This window comes from Leucopleurus acutus (assembly GCF_964270905.1).
Source record: "Leucopleurus acutus genome assembly, chromosome: 12".
NCBI classification, from domain to species: Eukaryota; Metazoa; Chordata; class Mammalia; order Artiodactyla; family Delphinidae; genus Leucopleurus; species Leucopleurus acutus.
Window position 1 is genome coordinate 72,912,432 of NC_139154.1, and position 24,218 is coordinate 72,936,649.

Sequence of the window (24,218 nt, forward strand, 5' to 3'; positions counted from 1 at the left end):
TACCACCATTAGAAAACTACTGTATGGAGTTCTTCCTCAGGTTCACTGTGACCTTAAGAGTATTAAAGCACCATGGTGCATGTAGGTCAGAGCTTAAAGTTCACACTAACTGGATGTATCATTTTGATCAGAGGCTGTGACTATAATTCACCCACCTTCAGGTATTTTAGATTAGACTTCTCACTGAGTCCTTGTTATTAGTCATAAAAATCATAAATATTATATTATAAAATAGTCTAAAAGAAAGATGCATTTATACAGTAAGTAAAATCATTTATGTTTTAAATACTAAGGGTTTTTAATGTATCTGAAATATTTTGAGATTTTTAAGAATAAAAGCTCAGTAAGTTATGAGTAGTTGAATTTATTACATATTTGAACATGAACAAAAACACATGAAAAGATTCACCCTCAAATGTAAACATTCTATGTACAATGGACTCTAACAAAAAACTGGTTATATAAAAATCAGAGACTTAGGGTTTGGAAAAATACAGACATTTAAAAAATATTACATAGTACATACTTTTTTAGAATTTAGTAACTATCAGAATTTCCACCTGTTTTTCCATATCCACCCTTATCTCTGCCTGTATAACTACAGTCAAACTCCCCACCCCACAGGCAGCAACTACAGCCCTAATCTGTGCTGAATTTAGTCATCCCCCTGGACCCTAATGTCTCCATCATTTGGTACACCGTCATCACTGCTTTTACCAAATAGCAAAAGCCTATCAGAGATGAATCTGGCTAACCCACTCCCATCTATTTTAAGTCACAGCATCCCAACAGGACAGAATATTTGCCCTCCTTTGGACCCCATCTCTAGTTGTCTATCACAACATTAATGCATTCACAACCTTTTTCTCAAGACTATTGCCCACAGTCTCTTAACATAGCTCACCTGTTACGGTGTTCAGTCCTCTCTGACTCTAGATTCATATTGAGCAATTGCAAAACCAATGAGGCAGTGTCTCATTAACCTAGGATGTTAAGGTTTAAATTTCATGGACTATTTGATAATGTATCCAGATAGTAAAAAAGAAACCCACTATAACATTAATAGAACTAGCAATCATTGCTTCACAGGATCAAAGGTGCCCTCTGATTTCGAGGCTGAATGGAGCTTCAGTTTTATTTGATACTGAGCAACTCAGGAATACATACCTTTCTTTAAAGATGGTACCACAGAAATGTCTCTCCCAGTCTCCTAATTAATACTGTGTAAAATGCACATTTATCTCAATACCAACCTAATTCTTTTTTTTCAACTGAGCATATCTTTGAGTTTAGGTCTGTTCTTGCCTTTGCAGAAACAGGAATCTTTTTTAGCCAAAGAGAGTATCAAGGAACTGGAAAAAAAAAACAACAGCAAAATGATTCATTTTCTATAGTCTTTAAAGAAAGAATTCTCCCCTGAGTTTACCTGTGAAAAGCCAATGAATTTCAACGGAATTAAGAGATGAGAATAGAATATAAGATAGTTCTTTTATAAATATAAGAGAGATTTAACTCCACTGTGTATACACATCCAGTGAAGTTTTATGCATTCCCTTCTAAATACTAGCCCTAGGTAAACATAGAATCATAGGTGGAAATACACCATGTTTAGCCACAGTTCATTAACAGAATAAAGCAGAAAACTGTTAGGTAATTTACAACATAAAGTGTACTGATGATAAAACTGCAATAAAGTAACACTAGTGAGGTTTATACTTTTTTACCAGGGAGCTTAGTTGTAAACATTTGCATTAAACTACTGCCCTCTAAAATCTAACCAACCACACAAAAATCATCTTTTGTGACAATAAAATCGTGAAGAATTTGTACTCCATGGCTCCTTATCTTGGTGGTTTTCAGAGTAAGACATGACCTGTGTTAAGTAGCTTCACTGATTTCTCCATCTTGAATAACTGCCAGTTCTGGAACTTCATTCATCCTCAAAACCTCTGCATAGAGCAAATAATCATGTAGGCTTCTGGGAAGTGGCAACTGACAGATAAAACTGTTAGATCGTAGGTGCTCTGGTTTTAGACTGGACCGAATTTCCAAACGACAAAGGTGGGTCAGGGATGGAATAGAGGCTGGAGAAACAAACAAAAAAAGGAAGATTAAAATGTTTGAACCAGAAAGATATAACAGTACATTAAGGTAAATGCCCTTTTTTTCCCCACGTCTGCGTAGTAGAAGAGAAGTGATATGTTACTTAGACTTACTTTTGAAAATAGATTACTTGGGCCAGGATGACCAAAATAAACTTTATTTATTTATTCTTTTTTACAGCCTTCACTGGGTTCTTCTTCCTCCGATTTCTGGCCACAAATTCCAAAGTCAGTACCCAGGGCCATATAAAACTAAATGTTCAAATTCTAAATTTCTGCCAATACCAGTTCGGACTTAAGAAATGGGTGATCTAACTTTAGAAATGATAGGCGCACACAGTAGCAAATGTTACTTCCCTCTTACTCTCATTGCAAATAGTCTCCAGACCTACCACATTCAAGTGAATAAAAATGTAGCTTACATAGGTTTTGCTCTTTTTATCCATGATACAGAATGAAATTTAAAAATTGACACAGAGACAAAAGGACCATCTATCAAATGCCTACTATGCTGTATGTCGATACACATCCTCTTTTTATCTTCATTAACCCCCGTGAGGTAGATATTATCATGCTCTCACAGAGATAAGAAAACAGAGGTTTAAAAAGAGGTTTAGGGCTTCCCTGGTGGCGCAGTGGTTGAGAGTCTGCCTGCCGATGCAGGGGACACGGGTTCGTGCCCCGGTCCGGGAGGATTCCACATGCCGCGGAGCGGCTGGGCCCGTGAGCCATGGCCGCTGGGCCTGTGCGTCCAGAGCCTGTGCTCCACAACGGGAGAGGCCACAGCAGTGAGAGGCCCGCGTACCGCAAACAAAACAAACAAACAAACAAAAAAACACACAAAAAAAGAGGCTTAAGTAACTTTTCAAAGGTCATACATCTAGTACATGGTAGACCAGGATTCAAACTCAAGTGCATATGACCCCAAAATGTGCATGTGTACATACACATGCTAAAACCACTGCTGCCAAAAGCTAATAACCAATTAAAGGATAACCCACATATGCTTGATTAAGAATCGTAAGATACTGGTTTTGTTTTCCAAGATGAAAAGTGTTAACTAAAGAAGTTAATGTCCATGAAAACCAAGAGCACTAAAAACAGCTAGTGGTTTTATGTGAATCAAATCTAATGCCTTTTATTAGTCCAAGAAATCTTTTGTAAATCCCTGTGAAATGTACCAATGATTAACAGGCCAGGATCAGAGCAGCAGAGACAAGCGCTTTCAAGAGCCCAGCTGATATAAGACCAGCTGGCCTGACTCCAAGTCTAGGGTTCTTTAAACTGTAATAACCCACAGGGCCTGAGACATGCTAATTCTCTAACATCTTCCAGACCACTGAAGTTAGTCCATCATCTTACATTTTAGTTTCAGCTTATTGGTTTAAGTTTAGTTTAGTTCACTCAGGGTTTGGGAAACTCCTCAATCTATAGTGTTTCAAAATGCCAAATAAGAAAAGCAGCAGAGTTACCTGATTTTGTACATAAAACCTGAGTCGAAGAAGAGTATTTCCTTAAACCATGAGTCACATAGACTCCCCATTATAAATAAGATTACAGCATCTACAATATATAGCACATTTACTTTCACTGTTTCCATATTTATATATTGTTTAAATTTTAACCTTTTCTGTAAACTTAAAGGAAGAATCATCATTCTCCCTTCTAAGATGAGAAAACACAGATAAAGGGAGCACTAGAGAGATTAGCAGGAAACCACATGGAAAGCATGCTCAAACTGCAAACCTCCACAGTTTTCCAAAGGAGTAGTAAGCAGGTTCAATTTCAACAAGTAGGTTGCCCATGTTCAACTATTACACTTAAGGAAACCTTCTCACCCACTGAGATCAGGAACAATAATTGGTCCTAATGTCACTGGGTATGCACAAATGTAATACAAGTTTTGGAAATGAGCATAACTGATTCTTGGTAAGCACACGACTCAGCTGGTAGGGCCAAAGTATGCTGGCATACTGGAAAGTGGCCTATCAGCTGCAAACCCTGAGCATGCCATAAGCATAGTCAAATGGGACTGACAGAGAAAATGACAAGACTAGATTGTGTGGATCACAGTGAGATTGGTGAAGAGAATTTTTACTCCTATTTGGTTAGAGTTTAATATGCATCCTGTTAAATTGAAATCTCTTCATTCTGCACATTTTTGTTAATGTAGATACTTACCACACACCCAGAAGGAAGACAAAGGATGGCTGTGTAACCTGGAGGAGAGCTGCTCACTCGGAGGTAAGGAATCCTTAACACTTCTCCAGCTTCACCAACTTGACAGACTACACTGACTTACAACTCCTCAGGCTGACTGCGGAGTGTTCCTCTGGCTGTCTCACAGCCTCCTGCAGTGCAGACAAGCCTTTCTAAGAGGCAGTCTGACTACATCACTGCAGCCCTATCTTTTACAACTAAATAAACCATTTGTTTGTTTATGCTGACATGGGTGTGGAAGCTTAATCATCTGTGATCAAGCCAAACTGGACCAATACACATTTGTTATGGAAAGCTTAAGTGACTTGCCTGTGTTGACATCATACAGCAACAGAGCTGACACTAGATCCAAATGATTTGACCCCAAGTCTAGGGTTCTCTAAACTGTGATAAGCCTAAAATATTTCTCTAACAACTTCTAAACCACTGAAACTATCGTAAGTTTTGGAAGATCTTTCCATTTAATAATAAAAAAGGAAAGGGTATAGCTACTTCAGTTACTGGTTCCAATTTCAACTGCACCATTTTGGTTTTCGTCCTGTGAGCAAAATAAATCGCTGGCCTGATGAACAATTAGAGGTAAGAACTGTATTCATTTGAACTTGAGGGAGTCTTTTACCTATGGATTATTAACACAGACAGTAATATACCCATCAGTGCCATCTTAGTTTAATATGCCAGTAAATACTAAGGGAACTGTATAATCGTATATGCAATATTTCAAAGCATGCAAAATTCCTATGAAAGTTTTAGTGATGCATAGTATTTCCAGATGTGTTGTCACCAGGTTGAGAGAAGATCAAGTCATGCCTTGAATTTATAATATGGAAAAGCCCATGGGACCTCCCCTGGTGGCACAGTGGTTAAGAATACGCTTGCCAATGCAGGGGACACAGGCTCGAGCCCTAGTCCAGGAAGATCCCACATGTCGTGGAGCAACTAAGCCCATGTGCCACAACTATTTAGCCTGAGCTCTAGAGCCCATGAGCCACAACTACTGAGCCCGCGTGTCACAACTACTGAAGCCCACGTGCCACAACTACTGAAGCCCGCGTGCCTAGAGCCTGTGCTCTGCAACAAGAGAAGCCACCATAATGAGAAGCTCACGCACTGCAAAAGAGTAGCCCCCACTCGCCACAACTAGAGAAAGCCCGCATGTGGCAACGAAGACCCAATGCAGCCAAAAATAAATAAATAAAATAAATTAAAAAAATAGATTTAAAGAATCATACATTTTATATATATATATATATATATATATATATATAAAATATGGAATAGCCCAGAAGCTGTATGTAAAACATAACTTTCATGAAAATTTGTTAAAATCAGATTTTAATTTCTTAAATAAATCTCTCTTTTCCTACATTATGGCACTGATCATAGTCTAGAAAATGATGTCTGAAACCATGCTATACTTTTTTTTTTTTTGGTACACGGGCCTCTCACTGTTGCGGCCTCTCCCGTTGCGGAGCACAGGCTCCAGACGCGCAGGCCCAGCGGCCATGGCTCATGGGCCCAGCCGCTCTGCGGCACGCGGGATCCTCGCGGACCGGGGCACAAACCCGTGTCCCCTGCATCGGCAGGCGGACTCTCAACCACTGCGCCACCAGGGAAGCCCATGCTATACTTTTAAGTCACTTTTCTGACCCAATCAGTTTCAAATTAGTATGTTAAACCCAGTTATCTCTAGATCTGTTAGATAAGCAACTTTTAACTATTCATTTCTATATATATAAAGTCTTCAATTTTGTTAATTTTGTTGTACATACACAGAACAATCAAAATAGAAGGCCATATGTTTTATGGAATTGTACTAAAATCAAAACAATGATCAGACTAAACCCCACAATTCTTAATTCATTATTCTTGTTAATGCCAAGTTTACTATAGCACAGAACTACATGTACATCATACACACCCATTATCTATATTTCCTACAACCATTCAGCTCTAGCCTGCCCTCATGCCAATATTCAAATGATGTATCTGCCTAGACTTTATTTCTATGGTTCCTCTGCATGGTTTTCTACATCAAAGGTATTTATCTGACTTTTGGGCCATCTACTACAATGTGTATTATCATCATTAATATAATGTCTTTATGGTTCCATCCTTTTCTTCCCAGTCCTTCTTAATTTACTCTCTCTTTCCCACTGACTACAACTAAAAACTTGGACAAAATTTAAAAAGCAACAACCTGAGGACTCTGAAGAACAAATAAGAGACAGATTAGGGCAGGAAATCAAAACTTAAAGAATGACCAGTAGAACAGCAATGAATGGAATGAATGGGAAAAGCACCACCCAGTAATAAGCCTGGAGTTGGAGTTGATGAGCCATTATTAACTAGTTGTGTGACCTGCAGCAAGTCATTTAAATGCTCTGACTTTCAGTTCCTTTTCTATGAAATGGGAATAATACCTCATCTATAAAATGAACATAACTGACACCCCTGTGCATCAAAAGGTTGTTGATAAGTTTCAAGTTAGAACACACTTGCAAAAGCATTTTATAAACTGTAAAATACCATACATATCCTAGGCACCATCTAATCTAGTGATCTCCAAATGTTGTTTGACTGCACACCCAATTAGTGAAAAGTCTTTGAGTACATAACCCCAATGTATGGATATTTACGTACATATTAATTATATATGTATACTACTAAATTAACATTATCTACACTAAGTACAAATAAAATACATAAAATTAGAAGAATAAGCTAAAATGAAATAAGGTACATATTTAAAATAACTTCATTTATCTATTAATGGTATAAAACCCTTTTTACTTTTGCTAAATATGTTAATAATAATATTTTAACAAAAGCAAGGTGACTAAGGTTCACTAATTTAATTTGTAGTGACGTGGCAAGTCCAAGATTTGGTTCTAGGTCCAATCTACTGATGTAGTTAAAAAAATATCTTACAAAAACCATGTAGATTCAAACAGGAGGAGTACCTTGTGGCTTAGCTGAACTAATCAGGATACTAACTTATCTCATCTAGCAATTATGCAAAACTTTTATCAAAATTCAACTGGTAAATTTCTATTTTTCCTGGTATCAATCAGTTTACAAGCTAATTACAAAGTTTCGTTTTTTCACATTTTTATTAAATGCATTCAAAATCTAAGGAAACTGTTTCCAAGTATTTTAAGTGTGTCAATACAAGAGTCTTTCTAGGTGATGCACATTGTTTTTGGCAAGAAAATCACATAACAATAGAAATATTTCCCAGCATCTGTTTTTGAAATCATCTCCCCGTAGCAAAGTTTCTTTCAGAAAGTAGTTTGCTTTCTCACTCAGTTAAAATATCATTTTTACCTTAAATCAACAGAATTTTAGAAAATATGTACTAGGTTTCATACTATTCATAGCTATTTATTACCAAGAAAAAAAAAGGTTAAGAAAATTGGAACAGTATTATTTTTGCAAAAGAAAAGTATATAATTCATTGTTAAGTTCAAGGATTCTTTTTTATATTGTCACAAGATAAAGACCAAATCTCTGCATGTATAAACAATAATCATGGTCACTCCCATCTCATCATAAAGTACTACAAAGACTATATATATTTTATTTTCTTCTTTTTTTTTGTCCTTCTGTAATGGTTTATTTCACTAAGCATATATATATTTTAAAGGTCATGTTTTTATAAAATTATTCACAACAGTATTACTTCATGCAATTCTGGTTTCAACTCCTTTCCTGTATTAGCCTGACTATTAATGATGCAATAAACTCCTTTCATGTGTGATGTTATCTCCATTTCCTCACATTTACAGAAAAGTAAGCCACTCCATCAGCAGTCTTACACAGCTTTTCCAAAAAACATTTTTCTATTCAATAAGTCATTACTGTTGCAAATATATTCTTTCTGGTGCATATTTCCTTTAGTGGCTCTCAGAAAAGTAACATTATTTATATTTTCTTACTGAAACATAATCTTAAAACAACCCTAAGCTGAGACATGTTATAAATATTATATACCTTCTTCCAATTTAGTATACCATCCTTCCTACTTGCAAGGTTATATTTTTATTCTTTTAACTCTTTAGCGATATTTTCTATGCTCCTTTCGACAATATTTGCTAATAAGAAATGCATTTTACTTTGTCCCCATATTATTTCAGTCTGTTTTACTGTGGCAGCAAGAACATGCATTTCCCCAACGGTATGTAACTTTTTGTCTTTTCACTATTGAATAAGCAAATTTAAAAGGAGCTCTAAGCATCTGTCATTATGTTTAGTATACTTTATAAAAATAATGGACTGAGCAACATAAGACTTAAATATTGATGAAAAAATCACAGGGTTTGTCTTTATGTTCTGGATGCTTAGAGTGTCTTGCTGATTATGATATTTTCATCACCTAATATCTCAATGCACACTACATACTAACATCAAGGCTCACTGTTAACATTAGTGGAGGTGAACCATATTTTATTTTATTTTTTTAAGGTGAACCATATTTTAAGTATTTTTCTTGATACTTTTGAACTTCTCGTCAGCTCAGATTGGGTGGTCAGCTTTTTTATCATATGACATGACTATCTGATAAAAATAGGAGTGTAGGGCTTCCCTGGTGGTGCAGTGGTTAAGAATCCACCTGCCAATGCAGGGGACACGGATTTGAGCCCTAGTCTGGGAAGATCCCACTTGCCGCAGAGTAACTAAGCCCATGCGCCACAACTACTGAGCCTGTGCTCTAGAGCACATGAGCCACAACTATTGAGCCCATGTGCCACAACTACTGAAGCCCGTGCACCCTAGAGCCCGTGCTCTGCAACAAGAGAAGCCACTGCAATGAGAAGCCAGTGCACTGTAACGAAGAGTAGCCCCCACTCACCACAGCTAGAGAAAGCGTGCATGCAGCAATAAAGACCCAATGCAGCCAAAAATAAATAAATTAAATTAAAAAAAAAAAAAGGGCTTCCCTGGTGGCGCAGTGGTTGAGAGTCTGCCTGCTGAAGCAGGGGACACGGGTTCGTGCCCTGGTCCTGGAAGATCCCACATGCCGCAGAGTGGCTAGGCCCGTGAGCCATGGACGCTGAGCCTGCGCGTCCAGAGCCTGTGCTCCGCAATGGGAGAGGCCACAACAGTGAGAGGCCCATGTACCGCAAAAAAAAAAAAAAGAAAAGGAGTGTAGCTCTATGATTATTTTGTTGGTTCACTTGTATTGGTACCTTTAGTATCATCCACATAACATGTTATTTTTGCAGGAATCTTTTAAAGCCGCTTGACCAATTTTTGAGAATTGGTTAGGTTAAAACTAGATGATGTAATCACAGGTCCACTGAACAGTCAAACATGAACTACAATTCATTAAGGTACACCAGAAGTATGGGTGCCAGGTCACCCACTTTGGGAAGTGCAAACCTAACCCATATAGCTATGTAGGTACAAGGCACTCGGCCATGTGTGCTAAGTGGAAAAAAAAAGATGAAAGCTCAATTTGTACAACTACCTCACTATTAGAGAAAAGATAAAGTGAAAGGGAACTTAATCAATGATAAGCAATTTCATCTTCCTCTCTCCCACCTTTAGGATGCCTCTCTCTGGAGCCTGGAATACTTGAAAATTAAGTAAAATCATCTAGCCTAAGCATTTTCTTGTGGTAATCAAATGAAAGAATGAATCATGGTCTCAGGATCTCTCAGAAAATAAAAATCCATTCTTCATTTCCCTAACTTGTTTAGGGAACTATAATATAACACAGCAGTCTGAGACAATAAGAAAAAATTAAGTTCAATATTATAAAGTAAATTTTAAGTCCCTTGAATACCTTTCCATAAAGTTCTCAGGAACCCCTATATTCTATCATAAACAAATCTGCCTTCATCTAGAACACTGTCCAGAACACTCTCTTCACCTCTTGTCCTCACAGAAGCCTGATTCTCCCCCCCCAAATTACTTCCTTGACCAATTTCTAAGATATAATTTTCTCATTCTTCCACACCTTGTCACACTTATCATAAAGTCTAAGTGGCAATTTTAGCATTCTCACAGTTCTTCTGCACCACCTTCAGACCCACATTTTTCTGTCTTTAAATTCCAACATACACCACTTACTATCCTTCCAGAGTGTGCTCTCTCTTACTACCACTACACCTGATCGTTAATATCATTGAGACCTCGGGTCCCAACTCCTCCTGCCGTCTGGTTTATCAGATCCCTTTTCTTTCTCATTTCTTTTCTTATTTGGCGTTCATGGGCCCATCACTGATGCTATTTTATTTTATCATCAATTCTTCTGTACCTGCTCTGACAACCCCCAGATCAATCTAACCACTTTCCTTCTTTCCAATACAGAGAAAGTAAAGCAATGCTGGGAAAAAATTACCATATAACCATATGAATGAACTATACCACTTCCAACCTCCACTTGGGCCCTCAGTGTTGCTCAGCAAATCTCTTTCACTGGTTCCCAGTTTGCCACAACAAGCATTGTAAATCAAGTCTCTGCTACCAAACTCTCACTTCAGTTTCCTTTTTAGCAAGATTTTACCTCCTACTCCTAAGTAAAAATAGGAGATCTTCTAGGCTCTCTTTCTCTGAGCTCCTAATACTCAAACTATAAACTTATCTACATCCACCCCACCCTCATCTCTCTTATTCTCAAAAGAAGGGGCCTATTTGAGGCTAATCCTTCCTCCGGCTTATCTGAAATCTTATTATATAAACTATTGCTTTTATCTCCATATCTTTAATGTTTTCCTTAAACAAACTGAGACCCTTTAATTTATAAAACATGTTCAGGCCTCTCTCACCTTAAAAAGAAAAAGAAAATTCTGCCATAACCCTGCATCATTCCTTTTTAGCCATTGCACTAGAGAACTGTTTATTTTTCACTCACAGATTCTAAATCAGTATCTGATACATAGTTGACACATAATTAAAGAACCCACTTACTAAGGAATTAATGAATATAAACAGCTAGATTTGTAAATGCCCACCTACAGAAATATTTACATGATAGATTCTCTTCACTAACGACTTCTGCTTATGGTCCACATTTGGAACTAACTAAAATTACAGATGAGTGCTTAAAAGTTCTCAAATGAACAAGCTATCAAAAATTAAAGCTTCTGTCCTAACTGCCATATCTGTCCTAACTTTCCATATCCCTAAAATATATATCCCTAAAATAAATATTCCAAAGCTTCTGTCCTAACTTTCCATATCCCTAAAATAAATATTTGGGATATGGAAAATAATTTTCTTTTAATTAGGATATAGCTGTCCCAGGGGTCTGCCAGCACACATATCTAATGTACATATATGGGAAGAGTAAAATGGGCTTTCAAATAATATTGGTGACCCAATACCTAAGACACTTAAAAAAATTGTTTTAATTGCTCTAGAGCAACACTTTCTCCTCTCTTAGCTTATCAATAGATTGCTGACAAAATAAAAGTAGTTTTACCAGCAAAATGTCCCAGCAAATGTGGATACAACTCATTGGTACCTAGTTTAGTAAGGATTTCCCCACCACATACACACAGACACAAACAAAAAATAAAATCCACCACTTGGATTTATAAGAGGCTGTGTGAAGCTAAAATTATAAAATTATAAATGGGAAGATGAAACCTTACTAAAATTTTAAGTTAACTATAAATTTCTCTTAAAAAAAAAAAAAAGCTTGGCTCTTAAATCCAGTAATAAGGGCAGCCTGCAGAACACTGTTAATCAAGGCATGATTCGCTTAAGCCATAACATGGCTAGTATCTGGGAGGTCAAAGTTTCCTACTCTACAAATAGAAGGTCACATGCTCAATTTTTAAAGATGAAAGGTAATTACTAACGAGGTTCTTTTTTTTTTTTTTTGGCTGCGCTGGGTCTTTGTTGCTGTACGTAGGCATTCTCTAGTTGTGGCGAGCAGGGGCTACTCTTTGTTGTGGTGCACAGGCTTCTCATTGCGGTGGCTTCTCTTGTTGCAGAACACAGGATTTAGGCACGTGGGCTTCAGTAGCTGTGGCACACGGGCTCAGTAGTTGTGGCTCAGAGGCTCTAGAGCGCAGGCTCAGTAGTTATGTGGCACATGGGCTTAGTTGCTCCGCGGCATGAGGGATCTTCCCAGACCAGGGCTCAAACCCGTGTCCCCCGCATTGGCAGGCGGATTCTTAACCACTGCACCACCAGGGAGCCCTTTACCTCTGCTTTTAAGATCAACTGTCTCGGGCTTCCCTGGTGGCGCAGTGGTTGGGAGTCCGCCTGCCGATGCAGGGGACACGGGTTCGTGGTCCGGGAGGATCCCACATGCCGCAGAGTGGCTGGGCCCATGAGCCATGGCCGCTGGGCCTGCGTGTCCAGAGCCTGTGCTCGGCAACGGGAGAGGCCACAACAGTGAGAGGCCCGTGTACCACAAAAAAAAAAAAAAAAAGAGAGAGATCAACTGTCTCTTAAAAATGTGTTCTCAACTCAATCTGCAAGACAAAATAGCTACACTCTGCTACTTCTTAGGTAGTCTAATTTTGAACTCACTGCTCACTACTGCTTATTAAAAATTGAGTGGAGTGTTACTATATTTAGAGAGAACTGCTCAAAAGTGCACACAGGTCATCCATCCCTCCAGATATTATAAATCTAGCCCTGGTCAAGTCAGAGCAACAGAGACCTGAGAACCAGGGCCCACTTAAGAACTACTTTTACTGAATTATACCTTGGTATGACAGCAACAGTCCACACTGAAGACTGGTAACATAAAATTCCAAGAAGCCATGGCTACCAAGATGTTGCCTAGGAAACTGTCCATCACAACATCCAAGAATATCTGTACTTCTGAGCAATGAGTTTTTTATCTTATGAATTCTGTAACCTAGTGTCAAGAACTAGAGTTCAGTCAGCCAAATTTGCAGAGTATCCATAGACAAGTTTCAGATTACCATGATAAGCTTTCCCTGACTCCATATTTTTCTTCTGCTTCCACTTTTTAAAAAAAATATTTAATTAATTATTTTTTTATTTTTGGCTGCGTCAGGTCTTTGTTGTGGCACATATGATCTTTTGTTGCAGCGCTCAGGCTCTTCAATGCAGCGTGCAGGCTTCTCTCTAGTTGTGGCATGCAGGTTTTTTCTCTCTCTAGTTGTTACGCACGGGCTCCAGAGCACGTGGGCTCTGTTGTTTGTGACACAAGGGCTCTCTAGTTGAGGCGTACGGGCTCAGCAGTTGTGGCACGTGGGCTTAGTTGCCCCGCGGCATGTGGGATCTTAGCTCCCCAACCAGGGTTCGAACCAGCGTCCCCTGCATTGGAAGGAGGATTCTTTACCACTGGACCACCAGGGAAGTCCCTGCTTTCACTTTTAACTTCTGTTTTACTGTTTTGTGATAATCTATATGTATAAACTGTTTTAAATCCTGTTTAGAACAAAGCAGAGGAACACTGAAATGAATAGATCAAGAGAGTTTCAAGGAGCCATTACAGGATCCTTTGTACGATCCAGATACATGTAATTCTCTGGATAGAACTGTTCATATTTGATCATTAAAGGTTCAGGATAAACTAAAGCCAAGTGCTTTTATCCATAAGAACATAATTAATTACCTAGACTTGATCTTGGTCAGTTGGGCAGGGGCTGGCAAATTTTTTGATTAAGAAGTCTATTGCTATGTGCAGTTAAACTGATGTTTCTAAGAAGTATATATAGGCACGTGATCAAAAAATTGTTAAATGCAACCAGTCAGTAAATTTTACCTGGTATACATTTCCTTCCTAAAGCAAAAGAACTTTTGAAGACAAATCTGACTTAATGATTAAAAGATGAGCAGCAAGACTGGTTGTCTTTTTTATTTATAAGGGCAAGCTGCTATTCCCTTAAGGAGGAAAAGGGAGAGGAAAGCAGAATTTTGAGCGAGTATAAGGCATCTCCAAGACTTGAAAAGGGCTTAGGAAAAGAACGGAGAAAATCTTTCCCTTGGGATAGATAATGGTATACCTAAAGAAGCTAGGGAGCTGAAATTATCTAGGGGCTTACAAATAGTGGCAGAGCCACAAGAAGCATCTTTTCCAAAATATTTAAAGAAATATATTGAGGGCTTCCCTGGTGGCGCAGTGGTTGAGAGTCCGCCTGCCGACGCAGGGGGCGCGGGTTCGTGCCCTGGTCCGGGAGGATCCCACGTGCCGCATAGCGGCTGGGCCCGTGAGCCATGGCCGCTGGGCCTGCGCGTCCGGAGCCTGTGCTCCGCGGCGGGAGGGCCCACAGCAGTGAGAGGCTCGCGTACCGCAAAAAAAAAAAAAAAAAGAAATATATTGATAAGGCAGTTTTTAATACCATGATAAGTTACTGGAGAAAGTGAGGTGAAAGCATACATGTAGAGAGGTAATCAAAGAATTGTTTTGCTGTGCTCACTTCCATTGGTATTAAAACCCTGGTCATGCTTCTGCTTACTAGAAATCCTCACCTCAAAATCCAAATAAAGGAGGGGAGAGTACAGATGACCAACACACAGAAACTGAATATCCTAAAAATTGAAGAAAAAAGGGGAGCTGGATACCATCAAGACAGCCTTGAACTACAGAAAGGAAGAGAATCACAATCCCATTTGAAACTTGGGCAACTGAGTAGATGGGCATATCTTTTCTTTCCAGCCTTACTAAAATCTAGCATTGTAATGGCTCCCATTACCTGCAGAAGAGGAACCACTGAAGAATATTCTGAGAAACCTATATAACTAAGAGGAAGAACACAAGTGTTTCCTAAGTAGTTTGCAATAAGAACAGGGTTAAAAAGTCTTCCTGGTATAGGAAGAAAAGGCCTTTGTAACACTGGACAACACAAGAGTCAAGGTGGATCAGGGTTTCTCAACCTGGGCACTAGTGACATTCGGGCCAGATAACTCTTTGCTGTGGGGGGCTGTCGTGTGCACTGTAGCATATTTAGCAGAACTTCCCTGGCCTCTATCCCCTAGATGGCAATAGCACCCCTACCAATTGTGACAACCAAAATATCCCCTTTGGGGGGGCAAAATCACCCCTGTTGAAACCTCCACTATGGATGAAACAAATAACAAAGAGCTGCCAGGGATAACTCACTTTCTTGGTAAACAGCACTCCCAAACCACCTCACATCCTGAACCAGGAAACGGAACACCAGGATTTGTAGGAAAAATGATAAATTCAAATTTGGATATGTCAGAATGTGGGACACCAAGTGGAGATGTCCAAAAGTCAGTTGGATATATGGGACTGGAACCAAGAAAAGAGGCCTTGGCAAGAGAAATAGACCAGAAAAGCATTAGCTACATTAACACCTTTGAAAAAGGCTTTTGTCAGCCAAAATAAAATCCTCTTAAGAGATGATGATTATTATCCTACACAAGCTCTACCTAGTGCCTAATTAAACAAGAAGCCCTTGATGGATTTAGTCTACTGCAGGATAATGTACTCATGCACAATTCTTACCTTCATCTGGACAAACTTGCCATATGTTAGAGTCTTTAAGGTAAACTCTCACATACCTTTACTAATTGATAGGTTGCAATAATCTTCCCATTCGGCATATTCTCCTTCTTTCTGACTTTTTGTTCCCAAATCCATTGCCCCATATTCTATCAATTAAGAAATAGATACTTCCTGCCACTGCACATACATAATTAGCAAAAGCAGATGCAATTCTCACATGCATGTGAGTTTTCTAACATTATCATTAAAGAAATTCTGTTCTGGAAGGCTCAGAGACTTCCAGATTATACTTTTTCTTTTCTTCAACAAGAAACCTCACTGACAGTTTGAATACACCTCAGTTCAAGAGCATATTTTCCTGAATGTCTTTTTTTGATTGAGAATATTTACTTAAATGTAATCTTCCAAGAAATTAGAAGACATTTCTACATATGTGTAAGTTCACTTGTTAAAAACCTATTCAATATGTTTTACGAAGAGTCACATTTCATGTAAAAATAGCAGTGAAGAAATAATTTTCCCAACTTAAGACATAATCTGGTTAACAAAATAGATTAAAATAAATCTGAATAAGTAAATAGAAACTGTGCATATATTAAGTAAATAGAAACTGTGCATATATTAAGTTTAGTTTAATCTGGTTTCCTTGTGTAAAATCTTCTACTGTACCCTCTTTATTTTTTTTAACTAGCTTAAAAACTTTTCTTTAAAGCAAGGGTAAACTGATAATTTAAAATAGTAATTTAAAATATCAATCAATTCACAGAATTTCCTCCCAGCTCACCTCCATAGTTATATCTTACCAACACACTGGCATACATTCAGTAAGAAAAGATAATGATAAAGAATGGTGATACTTCCTTTTAGAGATGATAAATACTATAGAGAACACAAATCAACACACACTCCAAAGAGGAAAATTCATTTAGCATTTTTCTAACCACAAATTAAATATTCACTAACAAGATTTTTAGGACTCAATTTTGTTTGTGTAACCTTTACTAAAAAATAAAAGGATATCATTAATATATCAGTAAACACCTGCTATTCTTTACACGCTCCTTAGGCTAAACTTATAAATCAAGATATGATTTGTGTTGAAGGAAATTACTATGACCTCCCTTACAGTCCCATCCTTTCCCCACATAAAGAAAATGCAGGGGACTTCCCTGGTGGCGCAGTGGTTAAGAATCCGCCTTCCAATGCAGGGGACACGCGTTCAAGCCCTGGTCTGGGAAGGTCCCACATGCTGCAGAGCAACTAAGCCCGTGTGCCATAACTATTGAGCCCACATGCCACAACTACTGAAGCCTGAGCACCTAGAGCCCATGCTCTGCAACAAGAGAAGCCACCACGATGAGAAGCCCACACACTACAGTGAAGAGTAGCCCCTGGGCTTCCCTGATGGCGCAGTGGTTGAGAGTCCGCCTGCCGATGCAGGGGACACGGGTTGGTGCCCTGGTCCGGGATGATCCCACATGCCGCGGAGCGGCTGCGCCCGTGAATCATGGCCGCTGCGCCTGCGCGTCCAGAGCCTGCGCGTTCGGAGCCTGTGCTCCGCAACGCGAGAGACCACAGCAGTGAGAGGCCCGCGTACTGCAAAAAAAAAAAAAAAAAAAAGAGTAGCCCCTGCTCACCGCAACTAGAGAAAGCCTGTGTGTAGCAACGAAGACCCAACGCAGCCAAAAATAAATAGATTTTTAAAAAAAGAAAATGATGCCCAATTTAATATATGTTCTCCAATGACTCTTATCACTTAAAATTACAACATAGCTAAGGAAGGAAGAAAAGAAAAGGTAGTGAAGTGTATTTGAAAATTGTGCTTTTTTTTTTTTTTTTTTTTTTTGCGGTACGCAGGCCTCTCACTGCTGTGGCCTCTCCCGTTGCGGAGCAACAGGCTCCGGACACGCAGGCCCTGCGGCCATGGCTCACGGGCACAGCCGCTCTGCGGCATGTGGGATCTTCCCAGACCAGGGCACGAACCCGGATCCCCTGCATCGGCAGGCGGACTCTCAACCACTGCGCCACCAGGGAAGCCCGAAAATTGTGCTTTCTTACCAATATGTTGCTGTAGAGTCCAAGAGGAGTTTGAGGCACGAGCAGAGAGCATCTTTTCAACAGCTGGAGGAAGCCTCCTCCAATTAGTAAACTCCAAAGTGAAGATAAGGATGTCATCGCTGATTGAGTCAATCCTATATTGGCAAGATATTAACACAAAATTAGACACAAAATACACCAAGGTTCACCATGAAAACAAACACCACATAACGTATTCTTACAACATCTTGATATGGAAGGCAGACAAAGAACTGCAGCATAGAAAATATTCATGAAACTAGAGGCAAGTTCAGTGGACATGAAAAATCAGCTATAGTTGCTACAGGAAACTCAAGTGACTGTGCATGTTGTTGTCCAATGGATGACAATGGATTGGACAATGTTGTCCAATGGATGACCTACTACTCTTACAGAGGGTAGGAATTTTCCTTCCCATTCCCCAGCAGCAGTGGTAAGAAAAGACAGATTCAGTGTCACTGTCATTAGTGGATTTGCCATTATTTCCTCCCAAATGGACCATCTTGCCAAATCTAGATTGGTCATCCTCACAGACACATAATTTAACAGTTCTGAAAGGATAAAGCCCAAACACCCAAAGCTGTCCCTAAACTGAGTGCATGAGAGAGATGGCTTGTTTCTGACCAGCTCTCAGAGATGTACTACAACTGTTCTCCTATAAGAACCTTTCCCATTATATTGTAGATACGGCTCTAAAGGACATATCAGAATAAGTTGTCTTTAAGAACTGAAAGAAGTTGTTGAAGACAAGCAGTTCTCCTTCTATTTTTTAAAAATAATGTCATATTTCCTACCAACCCACCCAAAAGAGACTTCCCAAATTTTATAAGCACTTGAATCCTAATAGAAAGAGCACTGACCCAAGAAAAGCTCTGATTTCTAACATCACCTAAGCCCTAGATCCTGGTCTCTAAAATGAGAATAACACTTAACCTACCTATTTTAGGGGACTATTCATGAAAATAATGGAGACAATATAGTAAACAGACTTTTAAAACTATAAAATGTTATATAAATATTTGATATTACTAGAACTGGTTTGAAATTTTCAGTATTACATTTTCAGTGGGCTTTATAACATTGTACACATGAAATTTAGTCAAAGCTTAAAGAGAACTCTAAATTCTAATAAGATACTTATTTTGTACTCAACTAGATACTCCCCTACCATCACATTGTTTGAAGAAAAATAAAATCATTAGGGTCTCTGGTGATTACTTCAAAAACAGAAATTCTTTTCAAGGTCACTTTTTTGGAGACATTACTGAGCAAGGACAAAATAAGGGGAAAATAGAAGTAAAGAAACTGAATAATACTCTAAACCTGTCATCTCAAAGACAACTTATTTCTCGTAATTCAGGGTCAAAGTATCCTTGAAATGACTGATTAGAGAGTATGAAAATTATTTCCTAAAATCTTAATTCTCTAATATGCAAACTTATATAAGGAAGAACTTAAACTGTAGCACAAATGCTTTGGGAAACATTTTACTTCTCACAAAGCTCTCAGTGAAGTCACGATTTATCAGAAAATACTGAGAATAAGTGAAATGATAAAATATATTCAAATGCAAACAACCTCCTTCACTTTCTAGGAACCCCACACCAAAGGTTACTTGGTTCTGGTTGCTAGTTTCTTTTTTAATGGTTTCATTTTTCTACCTTAATGTGCTGTCTCACTGTGGCCAAAAACAAAGTCATTTTTGTGCAGTTATCTAAACACACACATAAGAAATAAATCTATTTACACAGCTTTAGTTAATATAATGTTGAGTTTATTTTACCAATGCTGATAATGGCACTGAAAATGTATTGCTACTGTACTACATTGACTGTTACGTTGTACAAAGCAGTTGTAAAATCATAAACCTGTGACAGTTAATCAACTAAATGCACAGATGACATTTACTTTCTATCATTCATCTACTGCATTGGGGGTGTGAGGGAAACCTAGTCTTGCATTTAAAGCTGAAAAAATATTTCAACTCTGCAGATTATATTGTGACAGGCAATTATTCAGCCAGATACATCTTTAAAGACTGTTTAAGACAACCAATACCTAGGAAAGACATTTATAATTTACATGACAAAGATTAAGCAACAGACTTATATGTTATATAAATAAGATATAACCAAAATCCACTTTAACAACATATTGACGTTTTTATGGGATAATTATTTTATAACAGCTCTTTGAATGTAAATTTGATCAAAGAAAGCAAAACATTCATCACATTCAGCGTAAACACTTGCGTTATTCATTCAATAAAAGATCAGTAAGCAAAAATTTGACCATGTTAAGCATTTTTATTGCTAAAGTGAAATCGTATTTTTCTAATACGATTTCCATCGTATTTTTTCTAATGAATATAAAGTGACTAAAGTTACTCCTTCAGAATAAAATGTATGCAAATGGCGTTCTCAATTCAAATAGCTGAAGTTTTACAATTTACTACAAACTAATTTGTAGTTTACGGTTTATTAACTCTTTTCTATCCTAATACATCCAATAAATATAACACAAACCCAGTGGCTTATTACCACAAAAATTCTCAAATGGGCTAGTCACATGGGGGGAAGGGAACCCTGTATAAGAACTAGGGATGGGAGAGTATATTTTACAAAGCCTTTTGGGAGGATAAAGCAAATTCCCTTTCCTTCCAGCAGTCTATGTAGTTGTCTGAGGAGGAAAGGAAAAGAAGATACATTTAATTTTTTCCCTGAATAGGTTCTTCCTAATTTAGGAGTAGGAAAGAGCAAGAAAAGTTGGCCCAGATCCCCCTAGGTTAGGCAAGGGATTAAGTGAATCCCTAAAATTAAGTGATAAAAACTACCATATCCCTGGGGATACACAGGGCTAAGGCAGCATAGCACAGGGGTTACAAAGACAGATATGAGTTACACTATTAGACAGCCTGAGTCCAAACCTAAGCTCTCGCACTAACTAGCTGTGTGAGCTTGGGCAAGTATGTTAAATACTTTGTGCCTCAATTCCCTCCTCTATAAAATATGGATAATGGTATCTACTATGTTTTATATTAAATGAGCTAATAGTAAAAAATTTAAAATAGGACTTCCCTGGTGGCACAGTGGTTGAGAGTCCGCCTGCTGATGCAGGGGACACGGGTTCGTGCTCCGGTCTGGAAAGATCCCACATGACGTGGAGCAGCTGGGCCTGTGAGCCATGGCCGCTGAGCCTGCGCGTCCAGAGCCTGTGCTCCGCAACGGGAGAGGCCACAACAGTGAGAGGCCCGCGTACCGCAAAAAAAAAAAAGAACTTAAAATAGTACCTACTGTGTATCAGGCAATATTTTAAGTGTTGGTTAAAGAAATAAACTAGAAACCAGAATGGAGCATGAAGGCTGAAAGTAATGGGCAAGTAATATGGAGTCGAGTTAGTATCTTCAGTAGAAAAACACAAGAAGCATGGCTGAGAAGAAAGTGGGTGCCTTGGGAATAAGCACTAAGTGAAGTGACAGAGGAAAGGAAACACACTGTCAGAACTGCCCACAGCTATCTAACATGTTGGTTGGATTTACAGTAGCATTTTGGGGAGTGAATCCTAGAACGGTGAGGGGTAACTGCTGTTAGCTGTCAGGAGCCCAGACACGACAATAAAATTCACTAAGTAAAAAGTTAAGGGTATTTAAATAGCTTTGTTAATAGCTAGATATAGCATTCATTAGTGAGCGTTTCTATCTCAGTACTGAGTGTATGTGTGTGTGTGCACATGTAAAAGGGGATTTGTTAGGACAAGTAAACATGCACAAATAACATTTAAAAATTAGATTTCTCAATGAATTGTCAATAATTTTTAAATCTCATTCAATTATCTAAAAAATACAACGGATTTTTGTAAAATTTTATTGAAATGGTATAGAGGGAATTGCAACAGTGAGTGATTTGACAGATAACTATGTATTAATCAGCTGCTGGAGACAGAAGTAAATACAATCGGGTACTCAAACCACTGGAAACTATAAACAAAAAGTAAAGTGGAGATCAGAACATGTATCTAAACTTTGCTTTACTTCTATATTCCTCAAACCACCTACCAGAAAGCAGTTTTTCCTCATAAGCCACATATCTGAAACATTTAGTATCAGAAAGGAATGATAGTCCTAAGCATAAAACCTCTGCTTAGTGAAAATTCTTGAATTCTATATTATGGCAGACATAATAAAAAGGTGAGATTACTGGGATCCTGCCAAACAAAGATATGTTCTTCACTTACAGATGGAGAAGCCACCAGGCAGAAGATGGAGTCCCAGAAATGCAAACAAAATGTACAAGTAGGAACCACTAGTGTTGCCTGCATGAATACCAAAGAGGACCTCTTTTGAAAAGCAAAATTTAAATAACAAAATATCAGAGCACTCTTCTGCTGAAATCCAAAATCTCAGTATTTGTCTAAACATTATTTTGGTAAATGGTAATTTTTGACGCACAAAAAAGAAATCTTCTAGATGTTTCATTGAAATTTCATAAAATACATTTAATTTTTATGCTCTTTATATTCCTAGAGACTTTTATTCTATTTCCTCATTTGACTCGAATTATCAGGCCAAAAGAGTTCTCTCACCGCTACAATTACCTTCTTGGTCCATCTAGACACATAACTCTTGAAAAGGTTGGTAAAACAGTTTTTATCCTTTTGCCCTAGAAAATTTCTGACTCAACTTTCATATAATCACTCATAGGGGATGCCCTTCTGAGAAACCACTTGAGGTAAAGAGTTATTTACTCAGCTACTTCAGAAATCAGTATTTATTGAGGGAGACTAAGTTCAAGTAGACAAGTTGCTATAGGATAGGAGTATTCAATCTACTTGACTAAGGGATGCTAGAAATCTCCAAAGCAGCTACAACCATTCTGTCACAGACATTTTAAGAGCAGCGTGAGGGATGGCCTAAGTAGAAGAAATAACTCTCTCAGGAGGGTTCACTGGCACCCATTCCTTTCTACTCCCTTCCAGCCACCTCTGACCTTTTTCCAGGACTCTATCCTTACACTCAATCTCACCATTAGCAGCCCCCCCAATTCCTTCACCCCAACCCAACCATCACAGTCAAAACACACACAATAACAACCTCCTCCCAACATAGGGATCTCAAGAAATCGGGGGAAATTAAAGGTAGTACACTCACGCAAAAAGAGTAAAGTCCACATGGTAGGATTTCTTACCAAGTACTGCAGAGGAGATTCAGTGGGTCAAATCCAGCAAGCAGCAGAGATGGCAACCATTCTTTATATTTTGTCTGTGCTTTAACTGCATGACTTATAAATTCAGATATGTGGCTCCATGATGTCAATGGGCAACATTTCTTCAAAAAGTAGCGAAATACTGAAAACCTCTCATACTTCAGGCAGTATGCCAAATGAAGTTCATTTAGCTGGGCTCCATATTTCAAAAGAATATTCACAATTCCAAAGAAGTCACAGCTCCACCACAAAAAAGAAAGAAAGGAAGGAAGGAAGGAATGGAGGGAGGGAGGGAGGAAGGGAGGGAGGAAGGAAGGAAAGAGGAAGGGAGGGAGGAAGGAAAAAGAAGGGAAGGGAAGAGAAGAGAAGTTAGATTTTCACATTAAAAAAATAATTCTTACAAAGTTAACAGTAGTTACAACTGGAAAATAAGAATAGCAAATGGGATAGTGGATGATTTTTACATGTCTAGTGGATTGAGACTAGTGGACCAGAGGAAAGGGAGGGTTTTACTTTTTAATTTACACCATTCTGCATGGTTTTTAGTTTCCAACTATGAACAAGTCGTGTCCTTAGAATTTAAAACATTTATCTTAAATAAGTTAAGTTTTAAAATTATCATTGACAAGTAGAAAACTCTTTTCAAATTGTGATTTTTTTGCACAATTAAGTATCCATAATACAAAATACTTGCTAAACAAAGTTAATAAAACAATGTGACTGGTCCCTAAAGACAGATGATTCAGTCTAGGAATCTCCAAGATACCACTTCTTCAACAATAGCTTAGTCAATTTCCCTCTTACTTTTAAATTTCTAATGGTAAAAAGCAATCATATAGAAAAGCTTTTTTTTAATGAACAAAAATTTAACTTACAGCTTTAGATTTTTAAATTAATCTTCTTTATAAAGTGTTTTACAGAATAAATGTGTTATCATTTTATACCTATTGAATTGGTTACTTTAAAAAAGAAAACATTATCATCCAATACTGCTAAGTTGTGGTTAAAATGATTGAAAATAAGTGTAACCCTTTTATGAGAGAGCTAATTGGCAAAATGCATCAAAAGAGGGCTTCCCTGGTGGCGCAGTGGTTGAGAGTCCACCTGCCGATACAGGGGACACGCGTTCGTGCCCCGGTCCGGGAAGATCCCACATGCCGCGGAGCGGCTGGGCCAGTGAGCCATGGCCCAGCGTCCGGAGCCTGTGCTCCA

General features: G+C 38.3%; 1 protein-coding gene across 1 annotated transcript in view; it reads right to left on the minus strand.

The window, feature by feature from the left end:
• Nucleotides 1-363: 363 nt before the first annotated feature.
• Nucleotides 364-24,218, minus strand: part of ASB3 (ankyrin repeat and SOCS box containing 3) — a 96,966-nt gene continuing 73,111 nt past the window's right edge. The window contains exons 8-10 of the mRNA XM_082851530.1: nucleotides 22,989-23,246; nucleotides 17,788-17,921; nucleotides 364-2,084 (exon numbers count right to left, since the gene is read on the minus strand). Of these exons, the coding sequence (XP_082707656.1) occupies nucleotides 1,879-2,084; nucleotides 17,788-17,921; nucleotides 22,989-23,246 (598 nt within the window). The 3' untranslated portion in view covers nucleotides 364-1,878. The remainder of the gene's footprint in view (nucleotides 2,085-17,787; nucleotides 17,922-22,988; nucleotides 23,247-24,218) is intronic.